This window comes from Nilaparvata lugens, chromosome 4 (genome assembly GCF_014356525.2).
Source record: "Nilaparvata lugens isolate BPH chromosome 4, ASM1435652v1, whole genome shotgun sequence".
Lineage (NCBI taxonomy): Eukaryota > Metazoa > Arthropoda > Insecta > Hemiptera > Delphacidae > Nilaparvata > Nilaparvata lugens.
This window is the reverse complement of record NC_052507.1, coordinates 29,500,765-29,513,440: the sequence shown is the minus strand read 5'-3', so window position 1 is coordinate 29,513,440 and position 12,676 is coordinate 29,500,765. Positions and strand designations below refer to the sequence as shown.

General features: G+C 33.5%; 1 protein-coding gene across 1 annotated transcript in view; it reads left to right on the top strand.

Annotated features, from left to right (window-relative positions):
- The window catches only part of LOC111048548 (structural maintenance of chromosomes protein 3), a 120,405-nt gene extending 112,094 nt beyond the window's left edge, over window positions 1-8,311 (top strand). Inside the window, exons 23-26 of the mRNA XM_039427297.1 lie at window positions 1,072-1,258; window positions 3,324-3,503; window positions 5,936-6,076; window positions 6,796-8,311. Of these exons, the coding sequence (XP_039283231.1) occupies window positions 1,072-1,258; window positions 3,324-3,503; window positions 5,936-6,076; window positions 6,796-6,867 (580 nt within the window). The 3' untranslated portion in view covers window positions 6,868-8,311. The remainder of the gene's footprint in view (window positions 1-1,071; window positions 1,259-3,323; window positions 3,504-5,935; window positions 6,077-6,795) is intronic.
- Window positions 8,312-12,676: the final 4,365 nt, after the last annotated feature.

The window sequence follows — 12,676 nt, the reverse complement described above, 5'->3', positions numbered from 1 at the left end:
CTTCCACTAGCTAGTGCGGGAATCGAATTGAATAGTTGCATTTATTATAATTGCCTCTTGAATATTTGCGGGAACGGGAAATTTGAGATGTCATGTACATTTTGAGTTCTGGACTTTTCCAATGCCTACTTCCCGCAGTAGCTAGTTGAAGCTAATATTGTTCCCATGTCGTGCTACTTCAGGGCCATTCAGACAGGCTGAGCCAAAAGCAATACTGAGCAACTAGTGAATTATATCAAACTATGATACAAGTATTTTCCATCCATCGTTACAGAAAATAATAATATTATGGTGGTTTTATTGAATTAGCAGTTTATCTTAAATAATATCTCCAATGTATAAAGATTGGTTCTTATAAGTTTTTCTTTTATCAACTACAATAGAACTTTGAGGCTTGAATCAATGATTGTATGTGAAATTTGTGTTTTCTGGAGATAAATTAGGACTAAGCCACATGAAGCGGTTTTCAGACGAGTCAGCAGGACAGGGAAGCTGATTCTCGAACGCCAACCCAATCAGCTAATCGGAGAGCTTCCTGCCCTGCCGACTCGTCTGTAAAAGCATGAGAAAACGCTTTGTGTGGCTTCGACCTTATTTATTGATAACATTATCAGAGTTGTATTAAAGTGATTTGAATGTTACGCTTTTAAGAGACGGTGTACCTGTTATTACACTTAAGGCATATTGCTTCTACATTTTGTGCTTCTTTAATCCCCGAATCTTTTTGTGTATAATACACAACACCATCGTAGAGCAATGAAAGCTTTTGTTTCAGTACAAGGGAAATCATCTTGAACCAACCTATTTTTACTTCTAAAATCTGAATTTTGTTGATCATTTTCTATTTTGCTATCATTTAAACAGTGACTGGAAAGCATAGCTTCACTTTATACTATTCCTCACTTTAATTAGTTCTTATTTTTCATCCTTTAGTTCTAATTTCTAGTCTTATTTTTTAATCCTTCAGTTCTAATTTCCAGTTTCGTATAATTTAAATAGTGACCGGACAAGTAGTCCCCACTTGATTGTTCAATTCTTCAGTTATTTCGATGTATTGATTGACATTTGCAGTGATCAAAAGATCAACGAGTTGATGAGTGTGCTGGAGCAGAGAAAGTTCGAGGCTATTCAGTTCACGTTCAAGCAAGTGTCCATGTTCTTCAGTGAAGTGTTCTCCAAGCTGGTTCCTTCCGGCCACGGCCAGCTCATCATGAAGACGGCTGATGGAGATGAACACGATTCCAACAATCCAAGCCAAGTAACTGCAACTTAATTCTTTATTAATTCTTCACAATATCACTTTTATTATTAACTAATTAAAAATTAATTCATTAATGAATAATTAGTTTTATAATTATTAATAATTGAGAGTAAAGTTAACCTGTGTTACTTATTCAAATACTTTTATTTTGCAAGTTGTACGTTTTTATCAAATTTAATGCAGTGAGCTGCATTATTCTACTTCAATTTGTAATCAAAATTTCTTAATCTTAATTCTTAGTATGTATGCTGATTTTTGAAATGAGAACTCTCGTGATGAATTGTGAAGACAACCCAACCTTGCAAATGGAACTGCGGAAGAAAATGGCCAAGTGCTTTGTGTGGAGCGTGGCTCTATATGGAGCAGAAACCTGGACACTCAAAAGACAGGAGAAGAGATTGGAGGCCTTCGAAATGTGGGTGTGGATGAGAATGAAGAGGATCAGCTGGATGGATAGGGTGAAAATGAGGAGGTACTGCTTAGAGGCAAGGAATATTATGTCAGTGATAAGGAGACGGAAGCGGAACTGGCTGAGACACTTGATGAGGCATGCGGCCTCCTTGTGACTTGTGACGGTAATGGAGGGGGCTGTGGAGGGAGGAGGGAGGGAGGGTGCTGGGGCGGAGGTGAGTGAAGAAGGTGGGTGATGTCAGGTAGGAGGGAAAATACTTGATGCTGAAGAGAATCGCACAGGACAGAGAGGAATGGGGAAGGAGGAGAAATGTATGGACCTGCCCTAGGGCAGAACACTGATGATGAACCTAACCTTATTATGAACGTTTTTACGTGTATTTTATCAAAAAATCGGTATGGGAACCTGTTGTTTCTCTTTTTGTCATTTTCTAGATTATGTTCTATCAGTTGAATAGATTAATAATTGTATGGTGAAAATGAATCATATAGTATAGTCTTAGTTTTGATATATGTGAGAGGAGTCTTGAGCTAAGCAGTTTATTGCATGCGTAAAAGTTTTTATTTGCCGATCTTATTCTGTATTGAAAACAAGATTCTTCGAAAATTTTTCCCAACACTAGAGAACGAAGTTTGGAGAATCAAGCACAACTATGAAAAACGCTAAATATTCAATGAACCAGACATAGTGGGTGAGATTAAAAGCAGAAGGTTACGGTGGACGAGACACATTCTGAGGAAAGAAGAAAGTGCTCTGACAAACAGTGTACTGAGGAACAATCGTATAGGAAGGAGACCAGCTGGAAGGCCAAAAACTAGATGGTGGGACCAGGTCCGGAAAGATATCAGGAGGATGGGCCTGAAAGAGGAGGACGCGGGTGACCGAAACTTTTGGAGAGGCTTAGTTGATGAGGCTAAGTACCGACTGGGGTACGAGTGGCCACCGCAGTAAGTAAGTATGGTGAAAATGAAGAAGTAAGTGTATTATACCGTAAACCTTGGGTTTACTTACCTAGTGCCGGTTGCACTAAAGCCGGTTGAATTTCAATCGTGATTAAATTTCACGAGAACCAATCAGAGAAGCCTTTTTTTAGAAAAATCGTTCTCGGATTGGTTCTCGTGAAATTAATCATGATTAAAATTTAACCGGCTTTTGTTCAACCGGTCCCTATAGTGAGGTTAATGTTATAATGGCAGTGTTTGATTAGCAATAGTAATGCTATCCTTGTCTTTCATTCAACAAAGCGGATAGCGCAATCTCTCTCTCGCTTTGCTCTGTTGCCAGATCTTTTAACAATGTACAATTAATAATTAATTAACGAACTATTTAATTTTAATTATGAAATTAAAATTCATTATGAAATTATTAAAAAAATATAATTTTTTGCTTAATAAAATATAATTGATTATTTTAAACAATGAACAATTAATATTACATTAAAAAACCTGTATCAGCTACCGTCAAGAAGGCATTGGCAAGACAGTGAGGATCTGCAACGTTGTTCTCCTATCTTTCTCCACTGCCATTATAACGTGGACCTCACTATAGTATAATTCACTTGATATAGTAATCTTGATAGTTTTATAGAACTCTTTATGTTTTTAAACTTTCCACTTTTCGTTTTTCAAATGTTGAATCAATATTTTTTAGGAAATGGACTCAGACCAGTTCACTGGTGTGATGATACGCGTTTCGTTCAATGGCTTCGGCGAAATGAGAGAAATGAACCAACTTTCCGGTGGGCAGAAGTCATTGGTGGCGCTCGCGCTCATCTTCTCCATTCAGAAGTGCGACCCGGCGCCATTCTATCTCTTCGATGAAATCGATCAGGTAATTAACATTTCGAATAGACTAGTAAGTATTTAACATCATTTTCGATCATCTTATTGTATTCTCTCAAGACAGAGCTGGCATATACAGTGTTGGGCAGGTTGGGTAATAAAGTATGGAGGATTCGGAATAATAATTATTATTGAAAGAAAATCCAAAATTAAATACTGTAAACAACCCCGAATACTTCTGCTACTGCAAATATTGACAACAGGGTAACCAGCTAGATGGAAATTCGATAATAGCTACTATCCAAAAATGGAAGGGTGAGCATACCTGACTAGCAATTAGGAGATACCGGGTTCGATTCCCGGGCTGGCAAATAATGTTTGGATATTAGCTCTCATCGAATTTCCATGTAGCTGTTAATCCTGTTGCTAATATTTGCAGTAGGAAAAGTCTTTGGGGTGGTTTGCAGCATCACTTGAGATTTTCGTTTAATAATACAGAGTAAGCATTATTATTGAAAACATTCCTGAAGTGAATAATAAAAGAACGAATAAGTGTACTTACATGAATTTTGAGATATTGAGAAGCGAATTTCAAATAGTTTTATCTATAACACGTGACAAATTCGGCAAATTTCTACGTTAGCACGTTTTGTTGCACAAAACATATTTAGACGATATTCAATTTTACGCCATACTTTGTCGATCTAGAGTGATGTTCTGAATTACGGATCTAATTCTTTTTTTTTAGTTCATCAGCACTACAGAACTTCTTTGCATACAACTTATTTTTCACGGCCATACTCTAAACGAAAATGTCTTTGAACGGTAATAACAGATTATCTGCTTTCGTGAAATGAAACCACAGAACGCACATAGCTTTCTCCTGACGCTTTGTCACCCCCCACCATTGAGCCAACTGTGTCACCACCATCATTGACTCGACTGTGTTTCTATGACGATCATCACAAATTATAGAAGTTACACCAATGTTTGCAACAAAAATAGCCGCGCTACTACTATTTGTTATTTTTTTATTCACCTGTGAAATGTATTCAATAATTTATGCTCACCCTGCATTATTTATCGATTAGCATTTGAATAAATGCAATTTCTCATCAATTTTCATCTGTAGAGTCGGAATAGCTGTCACATACTCATTTTCAAACGAAAATTTCAGTATGTACCCTAGATGTTGCCATTTTGATAATTATTATAGAGGAAAAAATTCAATTGTATTGATTTGTAAAATAGCGTCCGTTTTTGTTCAAACACTCCTATAGACGTGCAATACATCGAGAGAAGCTATGGAGTTTCCAAGGCAGATTTTGCTTGGACGCCTCATTTTGTTACGTGGCAATGTTGAGAGGCCTCCTCGTTCGCCGGACCTTGTCACCTTGGGTGACATTTTTAGGTGGCTACCTCAAAGCTCGTGTATACATCAACAAACCACGTAAACTTAATGCCATGAGTGAGACAGTAGCACAAGAAATTCGAAAGCTCGTGTTTACATCAACAAACCACGTAAACTTAATGCCATGAGTGAGACAGTAGCACAAGAAATTCGAGCAATAGCAAGTGCTACGATTCAGAGAAGTAGTGATAACTTCTTACAATATTTTTTTGGAACTATTCCAAATCATTCATACTTCGTTACCCAATCCTGTATATTTCTCTTTGTGAGGTGAAATAATTATCTGTTTGATATAAACGCTTTTATCAATCAAAATCCATTGAAAATGTTCGGCTGAGACAACCAACCAGTGAACAGTGAAAATATAATTCCCATTAGTTCTAATGGGATTATTCATCCTCGCTCGGCCGGACTGAATAAGGATAGTCCAATTAGAACTCAAGGGAATTATTTTTTCACTGTCACTGTTTTGTTCGAATCCAGTTTGAAAGCTTCTCTGACCCTGCTTCTAAATTATTTTCTTTATTTTATAATTATTGAAGTCTTCAGCAAAGAATGGTTGAGGCATTATGATAGAGTTCAGTAACATGAAGGGCTGTTCTCAAATACCATTACCAAATGGCGTATACAAAAACGTATTTGAGGAAGCAAATAATTATTACTTCAATCATTTGCTGAATTACTTTTCCCAGTCATCCATTCACCCAGTATAAAAGTCGAACTAATGTATAAATGTATTCATTCAGTTATTTCATGAAAATGAAACTCTTGCCTATTTTCTTCCTCGAAATCTCAATCTCAATGCATTACTCTTTTCTCGCATCTGCCTGGTGTTCTTGGTACTCAATTTCCTACTATCAATTATGATCAGCTAGTTTTAAAGGGAATAAGTAAAACGTTTCAAAAGTAATTTGTCTCGAAGGTAACTAAGATACTATAGGTTATGATTCTGTAGGTTATGATTCAAACTGAATTTCATACTTTTATAATAATGTGATATACTGCATGACGTATGAATTTATTAACGTTTTCAGTTAAAATATTGGTGTTCCTCTGATTGTGAATTTCAGGCGCTAGATGCTCAACACAGAACTGCAGTTGCTGAAATGATTCACGAGATGTCCAAAGACGCGCAATTCATCACAACCACATTCAGACCTGAGCTCTTGCAGAACGCCAATAAGTTCTATGGTGTCAAGTTCAGAAATAAGGTTTGTAGCAGAAATTTAATGTTAAACAATAACATTTTCTCATACCATTTCAAGGGATTTCAAGGTGAACTGATCAAATTTTTCAAAATGAACGTTTTTTCATTGATCTCATTTATATGAAATCGCAATATGGGATTTGCGAGATCAATTATTTGAATGTGGAATATTACCAATATTGGACTTTCTAACATCAAAATGAACTTAATTCCGAAGTGAAAAGTGTAAATTTAAAGTATTGTGGTTTTTGTCCGAAACATGTTGTGACAAAATAATTTAGAAGGGTACTGAGATTTATATTTTTATTTATATCAAAAGTAGCCCTAAAGAAAAATGACATCATACAATTATATTGCCGTAAAAACATACAAATTGCTGTAATGTTTAATAAATATTTTTGTAGTGCAGTGGTTAATAAGCGATCTCTGGAATACGATAAACTTCAATTTAACAAATTCTAAAGCCGCGATTTCTCTGTCAGTAATTTGTGGCTTTCTAGAATGTATGAACTTGATTATTCGAGTTTAATTTTGAATTCCCACTCTTGCAAGAAATCAAGCATCTGTTGTTATTGAAAATTGTCCTTATCTGAGCATTCGTATCTAATATTGAACCGCATAAACATTGCAATATTCTTTATTCAAAATTATTTTGATGAGGTGAAAAGTTCTAGAATGGTTTTAAGCGTCAAGTAGATTGACTAACGATAATTTGTGTTGTAGGTCAGTCACGTGGAGTGCTGCACGAGAGAAGAGGCTCATGACTTCGTTGAGGATGACACCACCCATGCTTAAGTGTAGAGACATTGCAATGTGTACATCTTTAGTGTTAGAACTTGATTTTCCAACGGACGTACTAAACTGCCAAGCATAAGTATTTCTATTCTGTTTTTTAGCATATGTATGTATTTTCTATCATGTAAGTGATAAGTTCAAATCCTAGGTTTTGTATCAAACATTACAACTACTGGAAAAATGTTTATATATTAAGAGAGTACATATACCAAAGTGGGGAGAGGTATATTTTTTCTACTGAATAATTTCGTTTGTTCTAAGATGTAAGATTTCACAATATTATTACTATATTTTCATCAGTTTACATATAATCAGCATTTTTGAATGCATCTATGGACCGGCTTTCATTTACACTTTGGCAAAATCTATTTTGGTAAAATTACTGTTTTCACTCCAAAAACAAAACAGTAAAATTTGTTAAAAGTAAACAATACTGTAAAATTTACTGTATTCCATGATAACGAATAGATAGCAATATACGGAATGAAACGACTATTTTCATCCTCTGCTTTCAACCTCTTAGAGGCTTGCTTTCGATCCCAAGAGGCTGAAAACAATGGAGAAAATCAGAACAAAGAAATATTCCACTTTCAAACAATTTGTTTTAGCTAAAATATTTTGCTTGATGTTCAACTGATTGTATCTGGGTGTTTCAAGCAAAATGATTTCACTCAATACAAATTGTTTCCTTAACAAATCAGAAAAAAATGCTCGCCGGTCGTAGATCATTTTGAAATTCAATGTAGGTGGTTAATATTATATTCATCTAGAAAGCTGAATGATTTCGTCATACATTATCCTAACACCTCATCTTCAATTGATGTATATTGATCTGAAAAATCCAATCATTCAGCCCTCGCTTTTATTTATCTTCTATTTTCATCCAATATACCGAGTGAAGGAACTTTCTTTCAACAATATAGCTTTTCTGTGTAACAATGTAATTAAGTTACTAATAATGTAGTAGCTGTTCATTTTATACAATGTGTGTTATAATGTAAATTCGATGTCTACTGTGACTATAAGATATTGTATCAGCTCCAATTTAAAAGCTGCATCAATTCAATAATTTGTTTATTATAATTAATAAAAAATAAAGCATTGTGTAATCTGATAAGTGACAAATAATGTTTTCATGATCTTCATTTGTGATAGTAATAGCCTAGAACACTAGAAAAAAAACATATTCCATTTGTGTATTTTATGAATCAATTTTTGAAGTTTCCATGTTCTTGAGAATTAACATACATAACTTATTCGTTGAAATAATTGTTAATTGTTTTACGAGATTCACATTTTTTTGGGGGTTGCTCTGGTATCTTGTAACTATCCCAAATGTCGTTTATGAATAGTGATAATTATTCTAAGTACATTATATTCATATCAACAGTTTACTACAGTACCGTAAGTACAGTATGTTATAATATTGAAAACATTAAATGAATTTTCTAATCAAGTATTATCAATCAATCTTTCTGGACCCTAACATCATCGTTGAATGATTTACAATGAATGATTAGTAATGTTTTGATATTTATTGTGAATTGATTTATTTATTAATATGATTTCTCAAACTTCCATCACTCGTAGATTACTTATCAATAAATGAGTCAGTTGGAAAGAGTCTAGTTTGCGAGAGTAAAACTACCAGTCACTCCTTGTTTTTGCGCTATTTTTGATTTTGCCATGATATAATTGATATATTTTGAGGTAATTCATAGATGAAACGAAATCGTACCTAACTGATGAACCATAAAACTTCAACTAAAAACAATCTGTCTCACGCAAACCGGCAAATGTCAGAAGCCCACGTCGCAATTCATGAAAAATTGATTGAGTTGAGAAGTTTTTGGCAGCTTGAACGCTAGGAAAGGTCATCTTTTCCCAACATGAGAGAATTGATTTTATCAACACTGACTGCTCCATCATTCTACAATAGTGTATCAACAGGCAAAAGCGTTATGTTACTGTATTATTGTATAGTTTCTCTAATAAGTTTGACTTTGATAAAAGGTAGATCAAGTTTTAAAATTGATTTATTCTTCAAGTTTATTCTTCGTGATTATTTCTGTTAAGGAGGGAATATTGCTTGATGGAATTATAATAATGGCATTATCATTTTCAGCCACATTTCAATTGTCACAGCTCTCTCGTACAGTATCCCAAGCTGCGGAGCATGTACAAAAAATAGATTTCCATCAACAATTGTAGAAAGTGTCAATCTTTACTTGATGGACAACTGACAAAGCAGCTTATTGTTAAATTTTATATTTTCCGTAGTTTCGTTAACTCATGATGTGCCTAATGAAGCTTCGGCACTTGATATTCTGACTGGTGTTAGAGCCTACATTACATTTACAGAGTGCACGGTCGAAGAAATTAATGTGCTCAACGTCTGCAGTTTTCGGCATTAAGTAATGACAAATTTCCATATTCTTTCCAAGAATATGCTCGTTTCCTTATAGGGCTACTAAGGGCATACATGGTTGAAACATGATGTGCTTGAATAAATGAAACATTTCAAAAGGGTAGGCCTACTTGAGAACTATTTTCATGAAATATCTTATTTTGTGAAATAATTTAATTATATGACAAAAGTCATTTTTGAAATAGTAGCTATTCTAATTTTATTTTATTTTTCAGCTATATTTTCGCCCTTTTCCAAAGTTGAGCTAAAAATGCGTTCTTCTCAGCCTTTTCCCACTCAGATGGGGTCGACGTTTCGAGTTAGTCGCTTCCAGGATTCTCGTTCATGGGATTCGTTTGGTATTAGTCCCTTCTCTACAAGATCTTGGGCGATACAATTCTCCCAAGTCTTCCCAGTCCATCGACATCCAAGTGGTCAATTTTTTTTAGCTAAAAGTATTTTTTTTTAATTTGATAATCTTCTTCAATATAATTGTTAAGATCATTATAAGAGTAAGAAAAAGTGGCAACTGAAATTTTTAAGTGGTCTAATTAAGTGGTTATGAGTTGTTGAAGTGCTAAACTCCGTTTTCTTTCCAGATCATAAACGAATTTTCCATTGGAGTTTTTTTAATACATTCAGTATATCATTGGCTTTGTTCTAATATGCGTTTTTTCGCGATTAATACCAAAATAAACAAGTTATCGAATTTACAAAAAATGTTACTTTCTTATTTATGAACGATATGGGAAATAAAATGTTTTAGTTTGGAACGATACATTTTTTTAATTTTTAAGAGGAGTTCTGTTAATATAGTCGAAACCGTTTATGATCTGGAAAGAAAACGGAATCTGGAAATTTAGCACTTCATAACTCGCTTATTAGACCACTTGAAAATTTCAGTTGACACTTTTTCTCACTCTTATAATGATCTTAACAATTATATTGGAAAAGATTATCCAATTTAAATAATAAAAAGTGTACCGAACAGCCTTGACTTTTTAACTTTTCTGAGTACAGTTTCAGGTTTAATCTGACGATTTTTGAAGATATCTAGTATTGACTGTTTCAAAGTAGATCTTATATTTCGAAAAATGATATTTTTTAACAAACTCAATGACGTTACAGTACTTGTACAAAAGGTTTTCAAAGTGAAGCTGTTTTCTTCCAGGCTGGAGTTTTCTGGATGACCCGAAAACGTTTCCGCCAGTTGTGGTTGATATCACTCAAGGCCTGCAAACCAACCACATAACACTGGTTTTGGATCATCTTGTTGGTAAGATTAGATTATATGATTCACCGTATTATTCATTATGGATTATTCAAATCTAAACCCATTCTGAATACTCCTGAACATTATGACAAGGCTACTAGACATACTTGAAAACTCAGTTGAAGTTAGTAATCGCGAAGTGAATTTTATGGGCAGAATATTGGCCTTTCAGCAAATATTTTAGTCAAGTTGGTGATCGATGCTTACTGAAATGGATTCAGAGCAAACTGTTTCGTTATCACATCCTCATTGTTTATAAAGTCAAAGTAAATTATTGAACGATGAAATAATATGATATACTTAACCTTTATGAGGTTTGTTTTGGTGTTAAGCTGTAAACCTCTTTGAGTTTTATTATTATTTTCATGTAATGTTCTCAATAAATAAATGAATAATGTTTCAGCTGACAGAGTGTGCACAGACTTGACTATCTCCTTGCATGAGGCATCCGTTATGACAACAATCCACAAACTTGAAGATGATGATAAAAAATCAAAGGTCAATTCCAAGCTTTCATTTTAAAATCAATTTTTTTTATTTTTAAATCAATGATAAATGTAATGCAAAAATTCTTACATTCATACACAGCGGTCAGGCTTTCTGAATTCCACGTTTTCTCTATGGACACAAAGGCAGCGGTCATACACAAGTTATATTAATCAAATTCATCAATTAAGGAAACACTGAAGATAAAAAGATACTATCTTACACACACCTAGTATCTGTATCTTCAGTATCAATTTAATATTGAATGAAAAAGACTAAGAAATTGTCAAAAACCACAGATTTATTGATACTTAGATAGACCGGTTTCGGTTATTACACCATTGTCAATCTCTGATAAACAGAGAGGTTTATCAGAGATTGACAATGTAATAACCGAAACCGGTCTTTCTAAGTATCAATAAATCTGTGGTTTTTGACAATTTCTTAGTCTTTTTCATTCAATATGAATAATTACCACAATATCAACTTCTCAACTACACAAAAAAAAAAAAAAACAATTTAATAATATGATAAGCGTCTCTTCTAGTACTTATTCAATAATTAACTATTTTCTAGGTGTTGCCACAGATTCAACCCTGTTGAACTGTTCAAGTATCAGATTCATCTGTCTATAGTATTACCAAGAACGTGGAATCTAGGAACAATAACTATTGTCATGATCATACATAAATAACTTGAACATATTTGACAATTCTTGAAATTTGTCGATTATTTTCTAAAAGATAATTGTTGAAAACTTTAGTTGCAGGTTGATATAAAGAAGCATATGACATCTCACAAGAGAGTAGTGTACTTGATTATTGGTCGTAAGAAGACATTGGAAAATGTCATGAATATGGTAATGGAACCGATTTCATTTGATTCTGTTCTCTGTTTAGTATTTTAGTAATATTTAAGAACTGAGATAATATTTAATGTGTCAGAGATAGTTCAAAATAGTTATATTTAAGCATCTGTCTTGTCTTCATACTTGTAAGTATACTCTAGTATTAGTATACACTAATACTTCTCTTCATTAGTAGCCTCTCTTCTTTTTAGGGCTACTGATTATTAAAACAATAAAACATTATCAAAATTATTACACTTGAAAATGGCTTTTGAAGAGTTCAAACTTGTATTGTTGAAATAAAATGAATGGTACCTACTTTTGATATTTTTCATTGTGTTTAGAATAACTAGGCCTATGTATAAAATTGATATAATATAAACTAAATAATAGCTCATTTATCGTTTTTAAAAGATCTGCATAGTTCCTCAATCAAACCGTCTCCTTGCCACAATCAGTTTATTATTTTTCTGTCTTTGAGATCTCTTGATCGTTATCATTCAATGATGCTATGTCTATATTTCTAAATCAGTTTTTCTCATATTATTTTATGTATATTAGAACAAACATTGAATATAATGGCCTGAAAGCTTGAACTTGTAGTGTTTATGTAAAAAAGTTTAAAAATGGATACCATGTAGTTATTTCTATATTGATTGAATATATTAAATTAACCTACTAAATAGAATGTAGTATTCTTGTAATATTTGAAACGAGTATTCAATATCAATAATAAGTGAAACTAGTCTCTATAAGCTGAATCAGTTCTTGAAACATAAATTTTATTTCCAGCTAC